Genomic DNA, 16012 nt, shown 5'->3' on the forward strand with positions numbered 1-16012 from the left:
ATGGAGAAAAAAAGCATCATTGACAACAATCCTGTGCCACTCACCTGGGACTTGAATTATCTAGTAGCATGCTGATGAGATCAGAAATGGCTGTGGCCATCAACTGATGGGAATGTTTAATTCCTCCCACAATCTAAGCATTAATTACTGGGTAACATCCACCATCTTTACCGGCTACATAGAGTTATTAAAAGGAGAATTTTTGTAGCAGAATACTCTAGCCTCCTTCATCTCCCCTACTAGGAAGAATTATCTTTCACCATCATCTCCCAATCTGATGTCATTTAATATTGACTACAGGGGATAAATCTAAGGGCTTCCATTTAGACTAACCTAAAATATGTCATAAAAATAAATACCTGAACCAGTACTGATATCTGAATTCACAAGACGCTCCTTTTTATTCAGCCCCATAACAGAGGCTTAAAGAAAAGGTTTTTCATTCACTTTTATCTGAACATGCATTCTCCTTCTCTCAACAAACCTTTAATAAAAACTGAGGTAACCCTATGAAGCTGTTGAGGGTATACTATAAAAGTAATAAACTGACTGCCAGCATCTCTCAACCCTTTAGATATATGGTTTCTCCTCCCCTCCCCAAGCCACAGTAACTCAGGTATATTATCTTTAGTCCCCCAGAGTACTATAGCAATCTATGCAGTTGGGGAAGAGGAAGAGGAAGAGGAAGGAAGGAACTTCAGCCCTAGGGGAATCCTTAAATCCTTTAAAATCTGGACAACAAATATTTGTCTGAAAGGACTAATAGGGTAAGGTAGGGACATTGAGGGATGTCCTAAATTTTGGTAGAGCAGAAAGACCCATACTACCCTAATCCTGGATGTCCTGATATAATTGTACCAACACCCTCATAAGCTGTCTATCAATTTTCTAATCACCCCTGTGTTTTAAAAACTATTTCCATGATTCTTTATAGAAAAGAATATCATTATTACTAGCTACCTAACATGGTAGTGAGTATCCTAAATAATTTAATAACAACTATTTATCAATTGTCTACTATGTGCCAAGCAGAATGGGAAGATGAGATCAATTTGTTCCAATGACAATGAAAGCAATTGAAGCCAGTATTGTGGAGCACTTAGAGCTTGGAAAGATATCAAAACACAAAGGTCATCCACTCCCTCCTAGGTCATTGTCAGTCATTCTGACTTTTGTTTTGCCACTGGACTTTGATGCTGGAAGAGAGAGTGAGCCTGATGACATACAATTCTGCCTCACTCAAACCCAATTCACTAGTAAGTCAAGACATTACTTTGTGATGTCATTGGTCATCTTTGAAAATGAAGATTGAACAATAACAGTGTGTCATGCACTGAACCTTCTTGGACTATTCCAATCTCCACTGGTTAGAAAAAGATGGCTAAAATAAAGAAAATGAGTTAATAACCTCCACACTCTATGACCAACTTACCTTTTTTTATTGCTTATGGGCCCTGGCAATGGAATAATAAATCAACAAGCATTTATTATTCATCTATAATGTGTCAGACACTGGGGATGCATCAATAAAAATGAAACAGTTCTTGCCCTTAAGAGGCTTACTTACATTCTACTGGATGAGGCAATATACATAAATAAAAGTATTTAAAGTAAATGCAAAGGTACAGCTGGGAAATCAGGAAATACTTGATACAAAAGGAATGGGGAAGAATTTTGAAGAAAACAAGAACTTCTAAGAGATGGAAGGGAGATGGTTGTGTATGGAGCACAGCTGATACATAGACCCAGAGCTTGAAGAAGAGGCATGTGGAAGTTTGTATTCTGTCTCAGATCTTCATCCTTGTCTTTCTTTGACTCAAATTACACTAAATTTATTCCTTTAATTTAGGGTTTTGATCTTTCTTATACAAATTTCCCATCAAGATGGTATTTTTAGACTTTTAGTCTATTAAGACAAATGTTAAATTTCACTGGATCTTGTGATCTCATGAAAGAAGATACTCTCTATAGTGGTGCCCCTAGTGGAACCTCTCCTCATGGCCTCACCCTTTGTCCTTCTTGTCTATGAATTGGGAATCAATGCTTTACAAAAGATCTATCCCTCAGCAACCTTCAGCTAGAGTGTTTCCTTTGTTACTTTTATGGAAGTGGTTTACTTCCTCCAAAAGTATGTAAGTTCATTGGACCTTAGACAAAGCTATCACATTCTAAGACATGTGTTAATAATTGTGATATCTAGGATTTATCTAGTACAGGGCTGTCCAAAATGTGACCCATGGGCCTTATGCCACCTGAAGGGCAATTTTATATGCCGATCTGTGGGTTTAATAAATGCTAAATGAAGTTGAACTACCACAGAGCTCTCACTAAAATGGCAAATCAAAAAATAATGTCTATTTTTTTCAGTAAAAGCTCTTAAAAGTAAGGTTGAAATCGCCCTGTTATAGAATATTAAGGATTGCTAAGCACTTTACAAACTTCTCACTTTAGCCTCAAACTCCCCTGGAAGATACATAGTATTTTTAATGCCCATTTTACAGATAAGGAAAATGAGGCATTCATATGTTAAGTAATTTGCCTATTGTTCCACATCTGGTGAAGTATGATACTTGTCCAGCACTTTATGCAGTTACCTAGCTGCATAATAACATAGACATAAACAAAAAATAACAACATATAAACAAATATATTTTATATGGTACTTTTTTTGTTTTTGCAAGGCAATGTGGTTAAGTGACTTGCCCAAGGTCATACAGCTAGGTAAATATTAAGTATCTGAGGCTGGATTTGAACTCAGGTCCTCCTGACTCCAGGGCCAGTGTTCTCTCCACTACTCCACCTAGTTGCCCCTATATAGTACTTTTAAGGTTACAAATATTATCTTATTTGATCCTCACAACAACCCCGGGAGGTAGATTCTATCTATTATTATCTTCATTTTACAGGGGAGGAAATTAAGGCAAATAGAGATTAATTGACTTGCTCAGGGTCATGTAGTTAGTAAGTGTATGAAGCAGGATACAAATTCAGCTCCTTCTAACTCCAAGTTCAGCACTTTATTCACTGGGCTGCCTAGGTGCTGCAATTCTTAGCACCCCTAAGCCTTTTCTCTCTTATTCCATCAACCTCTTACAAAAAAAGGAGGAGGTTGTCTGGTTTGGGTCATTTTGCATTTTTCTATTCTATGGATCACCCAAGGTCAAAGAATTCATTACCTTCTAGTTATGATTCTTTTCGTATTCAGCTAAGTTGATCTTTGCAGGGCAAAGTTCATTGCTGATGCTATAATTGAAGCCTTTTTACCTAAATAGAAATTACCAGTCTTTATTTACTCTGGCACTGACTTTGGGAATTCAAGTCACCTCTACATTACTGAGGCATCAGAGGGAAACCTTTCCAAGGAAAATTTATATATATATATATGTTATATCTATGTATATTAGAATGAAAGTTTGGAAAGAAAGTTTTTGATTGGAGGGAGGGAAGGTATGAGAAGAATTGAAGAAGAGTTTGGGAAATGTCACCATAAAGGACATGAGATGAAGAAAAGAATGGGGTTGAGGGGACCTGAAAATTAACTTTGGATACAATAGTCAGCAGCCTATGGCCACAGAAAAATACCATTTTAAAATAATGCTAATAATAACTAATGATTATATAGTTTTAGGATTTGCAAAGCCTTTTTCCAGATTTTATCTCATTTGGTGCTCTCAATAACTCTGTGAAGTAGGTGCTATTATTATCCTCATTTTAGAGATTAGGAAACTGAGGTTAAGAGACTTATGAGAAAAATAGCAACACAATATTGTTTGCCTTTTTTATCATAGTCCTTAAAAGGGAAAGAAGCAGGATAGCCAGGACAATTGGTGCCTAGTCTTTCCATGTCTTGGATGGGGAGTCAGGATACCTAAGTTAGAATTCTTGTTATTTCTTTAAATAGTTATTGTATCAACTAAATGGCTGTCTCTTTAGAGCTCTGTTTTATCATCTACTAATTGGTGATTATCCCAGGACAGGGGTCTTCCAGCCCACTCATTCTCTGATTTTTAACTCCTGAGGCTTACTCTTTATCTATTCCAGTCCCTTATCTATTCCCTCATAATAGTCCTAAATCCATAATAGCCCTGAGTCCAACTCCTTCATTTTGCAAGTGGTAATACCAAATCTATAGGAGTTAAGTTACCTACCCAGGGCCACAAAATTAGGAATTGTACGAGGCAGTATTTGAACTGGGGGCTTCTTGACTCCAAGTTCAATAATATATCAATTACACCATGCTGCTGCTTAGAAATTTAACAATAATCAAACTTTAGGATTATTCTGCATTAACAGGACCCACCCTAATTATAGTGAGAAATTATCTCTATTGCAGCATTAACAAGCAGCTCCCAAATGTCTGTTCTTTTTCTGTGTGTTGTCTGGGACCTAGTCCCTGTCACCTAATGGTCACACATGGCCTTTTTCCCAGAAGCACTTTTCCTTGCTGACAGCAGCCATAGTCTCTAGTTGGCTCAGGTCACAGGGCAGGGAACCCCATTTAGGTGGATTTATCATCTAAGATTAGCTAATACACCACCACTATTCCCTTCCATTCAGTAACTTCAGGTTGACTGTACATATTGGATTTACTCTACAGCAGTTAAATTCAGACTAAAATAGCCACAGTTAGCAAACCTCTTAGCATTTCTCTGTGAAGATTCTTAGCCTCAAAGAAAGTCTCAAATAACCCTCCTTACTTGTCATCCTTCTTCCTTGGGTACAATTAGTGCTCTGTGGTTGTGTTATGTGCTAATGATGAGAGGAGTCATACAAAGTGCTTTTCTCAGTATTAACAGCATAAGAGTAACTGAGAGAAGAGACACAAGAGACTCAGGTCTGATAACATTGTTTGTTCTCTCATTCTCTTACCTTAAATTTGGGGACAGGGAGAAAAGAGAACTTTCTCCATAATGACAGTGGTAAAGTGGGCATTAAAAAATAACCTGGTAATTCTTTTTTTCATGGATTGAGAAGAATGCAACCAAAGTTATCCACAAGTTTAAAAAATCAATGATTTTAATAATTCAAATGAAAGGAAGGTTTCTGATTGAAAGGGCTAAGGTTTTTTTTAAAAAAATATTGGACAACTAGGTGGTGCATTGGATAGAGCTGGAAAAGACAAAAAAATTCGAAGAATGATTTTTTTTTTCTACAAAGGATAAACAAATATTAGACATACACGAGAAGAGGTGACTAAAACAAACCAAGGCAACAAACACATTCTGATGAATAAGGCACTGTGCTGGGTACCTACCTATGTAATAAAGATAACAATAATTCACCTTTACATACATAGTACTTCACAATTTACACATATACACACATGTCATATTTGGTTCTCATAATAGCCCTCTAAATGAGGTGGTACATTCACAGATGAGGAAAGTGGGTTCAGAGAACTGACTTGCTCAAGATGGTACACTGGATAGAGCGCAAGGCCTGTAGTCAAGGAAGAACCTGAGTTCAAATGTGACCTCAGACACTTAGTAGCTGTATGACCTTGAGCAAGTCCTTTAACCTTGTTTGTCTCACTTTCCTCACCTGTAACATGAGTTGGAGAAGAAAATGGCAAACCACTCCAGTATCCCTGCTGAGAAAATCCCCAAAAGAGTGAGATATGACTGAGCAAAACCAACATTTTAAATATGAGGAAAGTGAGATTGAAATAACCTCAGTAATTTGGAAAAGGTTCTGCAGGCAGGAAGTTATAGACCTAGGATTCAAATACAGGTCTTCTGACTCCAAGACCAAGGGCTTCTAGTTCTACTTTATCCTACTTTATCCTTTAGGATCTTATAAACTACTGTTATGTGGGGTATGTGTGTGTGTGTGTGTGTGTGTGTGTGTGTGTGTGTGTGTGTGTGTGTGTCCAGGATAAAATGTGTACACGGTGTCACTATAAATCAATAGAAAATGCCATACACTCATAGGAAAGATTCAAAGTATAATAAAAAGTAAGAGGAGGGAATTGGTCATTCTTGGGAAATGGAGACCCTTGTTTATGAAGGAGAGAGAACCTGAGTTAGGACTTAAAAGAAAATCCTGAATCTCTACAGGCAGTGGTAATGCTTCTATTCTATACTTGAGGGACACAATATATGTTTCTCCTGATAATAATAATAATAATAATAACTTAACTGTTCAACCACTTTTCATTCATGTCCAGTTCTTCATGCCACATTTGAGGTTTTCTTGGCAAAGATCCTAAAGTGGTTTGCATTGTCCTTCTCCAGCTCATTTCACAGAGGAACTGAAGCAAATAGCATGTCATAGGAGTTAGGACAACTGGGTCCTAGGTCTGGTTCTCTTATTAATTTGCTTTGCTCTCAACAAGTTTCCTCATCTACAAAATAGAATGGATATTTTCTACAGTCCTTGGCATCCCTAACAATCTAAGATTATTGGCTTTCAGAGCTCTGCAGAAAAGAGTTTAAACATACAATATTCTGTGTTAATTACAAATACTCTGATCTTATACTCACTTGAGTTTTGAGTTCAAATTTGTCCTCAGACACTAACTGTGTGACCCTGGGTAAGTCACATAACCCTGTTTGCCTCAATTAATCTCATAACTGACATCAGACACTTAACTCAAGTAATCCTGATGGAATAGAGCTATTGTTTCTTTAATTCACTAAAATTTGAGTATATTCCAGAATTTAGTATGAAGAATCATTAACAAAGAATTACTTTATTTCCCCAGATTTACATGGCATGAAAGGATGACAGACTCTAAACTGGTCCCAAGGAGTGCTCTGCATTTCCTATCAACTTTGCCTTCTCAAAAGGTTCCTGAGAAGTCAGATCTTGTTCTTCGCTGTATAATATCTGGTAAACATCCCTGACTAATTAGCATCTGAAACCTGATTGCAGAAAACACCTTTTTTTTTTTCATTTTCATTTATATCTTGCTCATGCTTTAATTTTTATTGATAATGCTTTTTATGAGCAATAACTGTTTTTAATGCAATATTTTTGATTCAATGGAAAATCCTACTAAACATACAAGAACCCTTCCCTATATTCCCTCCTAAGTTACTTTTTGTGAATCTGGACAAATCATTTAACTTATCTTTGCCTTAGCTTCTTTAAAAATAGCACCCACCTGGCAGAGTACTTGTAAGGATCAAGGGAGACAGTATTTGTAAAAAATGCCTAGCACAGTTCTTGTCACAGAACAGGTCTTATATAAATGCCCTTTCCCTTCCTTCCCAAGTAAAACTGCCTAAGTTCAGGATTATAACTGATAACATGGGTAAGTTTCTATTTTTGTAGTTTATTGATTGTTCCCAGAAAAGCAAGGTGGACACTTTAAATTGGAAGGTACAAGAACAATAGGATCCACTTTATTTAACCAAAGTTTTGATGCACTCTCAAAAATCTACCCTTAAAGATTTGTGACAATTATTATAAATACCTAAAAACCCATGGTTAATCATGGTTAAACAACCCATTTAACCCATGGTTAAGCAAAACATTTTTGTTTAAATGCTATTTTGTATCTCTTTCCTCATTTCCTACCTGTTATTTCTACCAGAGCAGTCACCGACTATCATGATTTTTTAAAAATTAATTTCTTTCTCCATCTGCCCTCTTCCAAAAAAATAAAAACAAATGAATAGCTTAATGTATAAAATGAATAATCTGCAAATAGAGGAGAAAGAAAAACTGGCAAGTAGAAGAATAATTGAGTTGACAATATAGTGATACCCTTTGTGTCTCTGCTAAAATTGGTATAAATTACTTAGCCATTTTATCTCCTTTAATGGGCAAGATGGTGCCCTCCATTTACCTTCTTGGATATAAATAGGAAGTCATAACATTTATTTATTTTTAAATAGAATTATAGACTGTCAGATTTGAAGGGCATTCTTAAAGATAATTAGATGCAACCCTCTTAGTTTACACACTGGGGAATTGAGACACCAAGAGGTTCAATTCCATAGTCAAGTTCACAGATCTAGTAAATGACTGAGCTGTCATGAGAACATAGGTTCCCCAATTTCCTGTCCCAGTAGTCTTTCCAATGGACTAAGATTTCTTCTGGATGTTTTTGGCTGCCTGGTGAAGCTTATGGACACTTCATAATAATGTTATAGAACACATAAAAATTGAACTGAAATAGTTATTAAAATATTTTTTAAAAAAACAAATTTGATGACCCTGGGTCATCCCCCAGATTAAAAACCTCTTTTCTAGAGTGCTTTCTATAAAAGTTTTAATTTGAATCTTATAACAATTCTGTGAGTCAGTTATTACTTTGGGAAATCACATGATTTCTTCTACCCAGGGGTGGAGCAATTACAATTTAGCTATACTTCCTTTTCAATTTGTTATTATTCTCATTTTTCTCTGATTCATTTCCCCCTCTCTTTTTTACCCTTCTCTACCATTCACTTCCTTCTAGTCCTTTTCTTTTCTTTTCTTCTCTTCTCTTACTTTTTGAAGTACTTGAAACCTCAGCTTTCATTGCCATATCTAGATAGCATAATAGCAAACTTGCAAGTGTATATAGATTTGTACTAAGTGTAAGGGAAAATTTATGATTCTTATTTTAGAGCTGAAGAAAGGGATTCATTCAAATCACGAAACTTGCCCAAGGTCACACAGCAGACTAGAATCTTGGACCAATTCTTTTGACTCTCTCAACTCTTTTCAGTGTCCATCCCTTAATCTGTCTAATCTATTTAATTGGAAGGGGGAAAACAGGACAGAAATAACAGGTCAGACATAGACATTGGCTAGTATTTGGCAGAGTTGTGGAATGATTTTACTTAGATGACTCTTTGCCTTGGGATAGGCTCTGTTTTTAGGTTATATCACTATAGTAAGACAGACAGAGGTAGTCACAAAAACCTAGATATCTTAGACTTCTCTGCAACCAGAATAGATATCTCAATGTTTCCTAGAGACTCTCAATGTTACAGAACCCTTCAGTCTAGACTTCTCTATTACCTCTTCTAATAATTTCTCCTATCTAGAGACTTCTGAAATTATCAAGTTATTTGGTGACTATCAAAATCTAAGATGATGGCTTTCAATATATAGTCTATCCAAGAGTTGGGTGTACTTGTATCTCAGTGAGTTCTTGACAACACAGGGAAATGCCATTTATATCTTATTTATACTATTTCTACTCCCCAACCCAAGCAATTTGTTGCATTAGTGATGGTCTTGTTGTACTGACAAAAGTATTTCCTTACACATGGTCTAAATCCATCTTATACTTTTAAACTCAATATCATCCTGCATAGACCTTCAAAAACTCAATCTATATGAACCACATTGAAAAGAAAAAGAAATGAATCACAAGAGAAATGAGGATAATAACTTATTGAAAGGGAACTATAAGACAAAGGGGGGAAAGAAAGGTCATGATTCTAAGGACCAAGTTGGGCTCAGCTTCTGTAATGCATAGAAATAATCACAAAGATGTGATTCCTGTTTATTTATTTAATCATTTGCTTGGATAAGGCACTGATGCAAGTTATATACCCATAGCAAGAGTCTAGGGGAAAGGCATGTTCTGGCCTGCCAGCTAGTCTGCCTCTCACTCAGCAGATCACTTACTCAGCCTCCTACCTGAAGGGACAAGCCATTGAGGAGGAATTTGTCTCATTTGCCAGGATGAACATTCTCAGCATGTTCAGAGGGAGCAGTCAAACAGCAGTCATTAGAACTGAGGCCAAGAAGACTAAAAATGAATGAGAGACAGAGTGACCTTTGTGGATTTTTTTTAAACTCTGTAATATTTTCCCTGTCATGTCTCTGCTTCCTTTATCTAGTAAATTCCCTCACCCTCCTTTCATTTTTCCCCTTTCTTTTCAAGGTCCTTGGAAGGATAAGAGTCACTTCCTTTAAAGATAGCTGGGTATGTCAGCCAGAAATTTCTAGATATGTGATATAAGAAGATAATGAGCACATTCTGAAGGTGAATTTAAGGTGACCAGACATTTCTAAGTCCTGATACATATTTTTTCCTGTTGCAATACCTTTAAGGATTTTCCCTGAGATGGAGATTAGTTTAAAAAAAGATCCCCTGGGACTTTACATAACCTCTGCCCTAAATAATAGCCCAACCTAAAAGCTTCCTTAAAATGGAAAAGAGCCCACAGGATGGAAATTCCATGATTTCTCTATAGTCACCCAGTCAGCATTACCTATATTACTGACTAATAAACTCAATAGTGGGAGAAAGGCATAGAAAGGGTTAATGATAAATTTTTGGCAATTACATGAAGGACAGCGCAGAAACTAGCCAAGTAGCCCAGATTCTTTAATTCTGTGGTCCTTAAAAGGAAATGATCTTTGTAAAACCTGTTTAGCTCTTTGAGCCATTCCTTTAATCTCTACTGGAATTTAACTTGGTTTGAAAGTGTCAACCTTTTCAGTCTTACCACTATATGGTGTCCATACTGATCCCAAAGTGACTCAGAGTGATCACAGCTCAGCAATTTTTAAATTTTTTTCTAAAACATCTGTTTAAAGAAGAGAAAAAATAATGTTCTTATTTCTATTACTAGGTCAACCCAAGCCAGAAGTAACTTGGTATAAAAATGGCCATGCTATTAGTGAGTCAAACATCATTTCCAATTATGAAATCTTGGAGAATCAATACATTCACATGTTACATTTATCTAGGTAAGTGACTGTTTCTCTGCACACTGTTTATTAGCAAAATTCTTATTCTGTCATGTGTTGACCATTGGGAACATATGGAAGTAAGGCTAGAAAAATGGTCTTCTTTACTGAATCACAAGATTTTCTTCCTGTTTCTGATATTAGTAAAGTTACTTAAGGTTTCCTTGGTTCTTCTGGGTAATTTGATTGCTCTAGGTTATATCATTAAGTACCATTAAAGATATTGTTAGAGTTATGAGAAATCTTTATCCAAGCTGATCAAAGCATTTCTCTGAGAGGTGGGAGGGGATTAAAATGTTAGTTAACTAGTGACCATTTATTAGTGCTTCAATCATTTGGTGAATCTGTAATTACATCAATATGAGTTATTGCATCCAATGTTTCAATTCACAACCCATCCTCACCTTCTCATCTTTTGTGATTCTAATTCTGTTCTATAAATTCTTCTTTTGTGGTACAGTAGGAAGAGCTCTGGATTTGGAATCAGAAGACCCTAGTTCAAATCTCAAATTTGCTACTAATATCTATGTGACTTTGAATATCTCTTAACCTCTCTGGGCTAAGTTTCTTCATCTGTACCATGAGCTGATTGAACTTTATGGACAGTAAAGTCCCTTCTAGTTGTATGATCTATCCAACAAGCTAGAAGCCTTATAGCCCTAGTATAAGGCAGGTGCGCAATAAATACTTTCTGATTGATTGGTTCCAATATTATCAAAACCCCAAAAATGTTCATTTTAAGTTTTGATCTAGACAGTGTGAATCAGTTGAATTTTAAAATCTGATGAATTATTTTTAAATTACATGTCACTTATACAGTGGGACTAGACCAACTGGAAGGAAGAAGAGTTATACTTAGTAGGAAGGGTATTAATAGACAGGAAGGGAAAGAAGAGTCAGCGAGTAGTGGAGTTTCATTAAGTTGCAAGTTAAAAGATTGTGTTAAAGAAAAAGAAGGGAAATTAGTTATGGAAATTTTTCAGAGAACCTTATTAGGTGTGTTGGGCTGCTAGTGAGCCCCAACTTTCCCCCCCCTAATGGATTTAAATTTCTCATAGTTGAATAAACCATTTTCAATCTCTTCACCTGCCATGGAGAAAATATGATTGCTGGTGGAGTGATTAGGCAATAGATATGGGAAAAGGTATTTTAAATACTCTGGAGGAAATCTGCTATATAAAATTCAAGACTGAATTACTGCACATATACAAATGAGAACTTTGAAATTTTGACACTTTATTCCCTAAACAGTTTCATTTATGCAGAAATGTTGTATGAGTGTTAGTTCTGAAAATGAATTATTTGAAAGTCATGCCTTTCAAATTCTGTGTTTGTTATTCATTAATTTAAAAATTGGCCTCTTTGTCTTTTCTTTCCATTATCACTAAACCACAAACCACAAGATTAGCCTCAGAGTGCTCCAAAGAAAAAAGTGCTTTTCCTTATCTACAAAAGTTTCCTCTTCAGGTCATTTATTTTGAGTATTTCCAAATGTTAGAGCCTCCTATTTCTGGCTTTCTCAAAGTCTGTTCCTGGTTTAGGAAGTCTAATCTCTAAAACTTTCTCTGTTTCACAAAACACTAAAACAATATTTATTTTCCATCCTTCCTTTCTCTTTCCTAGGCACTCCCTCCTCCCAATCCTCCCTCCTTAGTTTTCTTCATGTATTCCCTTTCTTTAGCTGGACCAGGTAGGTTTTGACAAATGAGACAGTTTTGATGAAACAAAGTAAGGCTTATGTGATTATTATTTTTTTTTGTGAGGGGCAACTAGATGATGCAGTGGATAGAGTATGGTCTTGGAGTCACATTACCTCACATCCCAGGGCCCTCTTCAGTTGTCCTGATTCATATCTGGCCACTGGACCCAGATGCCTAGAGGGGAGAGTGAGGCTGGTGACTTAGCACAGTATCCCCTCACTCAAATCCAATTCATTTGCTTGTCATGACATCACCTCTCTGAAGTCATGATTTTCAAGAATGAAGGACAAATATTATCAGGACAATATGTGATTTTTATACTTTTCACAATGATCTTGGTGGGAAGGAGAAGAGATGGAATGATCTTATAGAAAGTTTTCTTTCTTTCTTTCTTTCTTTCTTTCTTTCTTTCTTTCTTTCTTCCTTCCTTCCTTCCTTCCTTTCCTTCCTTCCTTCCTTCCTTCCTTCCTTCTTTCTTCCCTCTCTTCCTCCTGACCTTCTTCCCTTTCTTCCTTTTTCCTTTTTCTTTCTTATTATCTTTTTCCTTTTTCTTTCTTATTATCCCCCTTTCTTCCATTCTCTGTATCTTTTTGTATTTATTTAATCAAGAACTACCATTAAAGCATATTTTATAATCTTATTTAGCATTCACTTTTGGGAAAGGGGTGCAGGTATATTGAGAGAGAGAGAGAGAGAAGGAATGAGAAGAAATGATAAATAAATGTTTTCTGCTTCATAGTGAACTAAAGATTGTGGCTTATGCAAAAACAATATACAACAAGGCAGCAATGTAACAGATAAAAATCAAGAGAAAACAGGAACCCACACCTAAAAGACTACACCCATTTTTACAACCAACAAGTTTTTTTTTATTTTTAAAAAACCCAACCAAATTTCACAGAGGAAAAAAAACAGTTTATAGCCCACAGCAGGGGAAGCAGATGGGCTTGTCAGAGGGACCATCAGGACCCTGAACAAATCACAATGGGGCTAGAGGGGAGGGAGGAAAGGAAGGGAGTGGGGGGGAGAATTAGATAGGCAAAGGGACAGAGAGAAATGGATATAGAGAGATATGCAGAGGCAGAGAACCAGAAAGATGGAGACTGAGGAAAAAGCAGAAATTGAAATAGAAAAAGAGAGAGAGAGAGAGAGAGAGAGAGAGAGAGAGAGAGAGAGAGAGAGAGAGAAGGAAGGAGGGAATGAGAGAGAGAAAGGAGGAGAGAGGAGAAAAGGGAGAGAATAGGGTGAGAGACAGACAGACAGACTGACAGAGACAGAGAGAGAAAGCTGTGATTGTGAATCTCAAATTTCCCCCAGGGGGAGCTCAATGATCTGTGTTATTTTAATTCAGTTCAAGGAATGGCTAGCAGGAAAAGCCTAAAAAATATCAGTCAGTAAAGTAACAGGAAGGTTTGATTCATTTGGGAGCAATGCATCCTTTTTGAATCCTTACCAGCTATAAGTGGGTATATGAACATTGCATAAAAGCAGTCAACAATTTTGCTAGTAATATGACTTGACTAAAGGTACTGTAAGCTTTATCTGACATCCCAAGACAAACTTTAAAGGCAATCCAGAAGATGATTCAAAGAATAAATAATAAACATGGAAACTCACCCCCAATCTGGACATTTCTGTCCAAGGTTAACTGGTAGGAAAAAAATTTTTCCTTTATTCTTTAAATTACAATCTCTGTGTATTTACTTTTTCTAACTATCCCATCTCTTCTTAACTAAAACTTATTTATGATTTTTTACTTTAAATAAAAATTATTCATCAGATCATACATAGATTTAGATTAAAAAACCAAAAGGGGGCAGCTAGGTGGCTCAGTGGATAAAGCATCAGCCCTGGAGTCAGGAGTACCTGGGTTCAGATCCAGTCTCAGACACTTAATAATTACCTAGCTGTGTGGCCTTGGGCAAGCCACTTAACCCCATTGCCTAGCAAAAACCTAAAAACAAAACAAAAACAACAACAACAACAACAACAAGAAAAAAACCAAAAGGGACCTTAGAGGTCATGGAATCCAACTGCGTCATTTTACAGATGAGGAAACCAAGACCCAGAGAGAAGTTAAGGAACTTGCTGAAGTGTAAACTTCAGATCTGGGTTTCAGATCCTAGGTCTCCAAATAAAGTCATCTTTCTGCTAGGTCCTTCTGTCTTCCACCTGACCTCTAGGATTTTTTTGCTTGATACTCTTTACCTTCTAGTCCATTGTAGGCACCACAGCTGGCTCTAATGATGTCACTTGCTTACTTAAAAACCTTCAGTGTCTCCTTATTGACTGAAGAATGAAGTTTATAATTATTAGTCTGACATTCAAGACTCTTTACAATATAGCTCCAAACTTCAAAGTTCTTTCACTTCCATGAAGCCTTCTCTGACTAGCCCCTCACTGAACACTTGCTCTATTGTACCAAGTATTGTCATTTATTTTATTTATATGTATTGAAGAGGGGTCCTCACTGAGTTTTGGCCTTGAAAATAGTTAATTACTTTATGTACTAACCCTCAACGTTTATGTTAATATACACATTTTATTAATATTTCCCTAAGTTCTCAGATTACACAGGAATGTGTGGAGGTGAGGGGGAGGGTATCAAGCTAAAGAGTCAAATCTTCAAATTGGAGTATTACACTGGAGTTTTTATAGTTTTGACTATCAAAAGGCAGAATCTGAAAGGTCACCTTATCCAATCAAAGAACCTAGGATGGGGTGGGGCAACTGGGGTAGGGGTGGGGACTGGACATCAGATCATTCCACTGAGAGGAATGACAAATTAAATTAAAGACCTTCACAAAACATGGGGTCCTCCCTCTTCAAGCTATCTTGAGATCTGGATGGTAAGTCTTTTCTTAAGTTGACATTTTTACTTTCAAATTTGTAGCTGCTTCTAAAGACAAAATTCACATTTTACAATTGAGGAGGCTTTCTCAAAGATACTTTTTTGCTTTTACAGTTGCTAATTTGCCCTGATTAAAAGGAGACTTCCTTGGTATCCAAGTGGAAGGTGACTTTCCAACCCATTCTATTCTTAAAGACACAGAAAAATAAGTCATATATGGTATATGTGTGTATGTATATATATATATATATGACAAAACTCATTAAACACATTATATATGTGCATTTCCATGTACATGTAGGGGTTTTTTTTTGGGGGGGGAGTAGTCTGGAAGTTACATTCAAATCCAAACATGTATTTTGTAGGAATCTAGATTAGACACCTTTGAGGGCTTTTACTCTAAAACCATGATCCCATGATATAACTCATAATTTTCCAAGTTCACCTTTAACCCAAGTTTCCTATTTTAATACTCTAGAACCAGGTAGCTACCTACACTGTATTCCATTCTCTTACTATTGCCCTGGCCAACTATATCACAGATTCATGGTAGTTGTTGGTCACAAATAGGATGGATTCATTGAATATGAGTAGCTTGTTGAATGATAATAAATGCTTGTTCATTGAATTGGGTAGAGCAAATACAAATGGGGACTAAAAATCTTAAAACTTCCATCTAATTGTTGGTAGACCTTTTAATGCTTTTGCCACATACAAAAGGCAGAAAATAATTTCCTTTTGAAAAAACTTTCAAATATCATATATTGGATCCATCCTTTAAGCCAAGGTGCAACTTAAGATGGAAGAAAAATGGGTAAAT

The 16012-nt window shown here is 36.3% G+C and overlaps 1 protein-coding gene across 5 annotated transcripts in view; it reads left to right on the forward strand.

Moving 5' to 3' along the window:
• The window catches only part of ALPK2 (alpha kinase 2), a 215722-nt gene that overhangs the window by 42349 nt on the left and 157361 nt on the right, over positions 1-16012 (forward strand). For 4 of the 5 annotated variants that reach the window (XM_074205153.1, XM_074205154.1, XM_074205158.1 and 1 more), the window contains 2 exons: positions 6704-6831; positions 10524-10641. In XM_074205153.1, the coding sequence (XP_074061254.1) occupies positions 6723-6831; positions 10524-10641 (227 nt within the window). In that variant the 5' untranslated portion in view covers positions 6704-6722. Of the gene's footprint in view, positions 1-6703; positions 6832-9829; positions 9943-10523; positions 10642-16012 lie in introns of those variants that run through there. The other variant, XM_074205155.1, reaches the window with a different exon arrangement.

Source organism: Macrotis lagotis, chromosome X (assembly GCF_037893015.1).
Source record: "Macrotis lagotis isolate mMagLag1 chromosome X, bilby.v1.9.chrom.fasta, whole genome shotgun sequence".
NCBI classification, from domain to species: domain Eukaryota; kingdom Metazoa; phylum Chordata; class Mammalia; order Peramelemorphia; family Peramelidae; genus Macrotis; species Macrotis lagotis.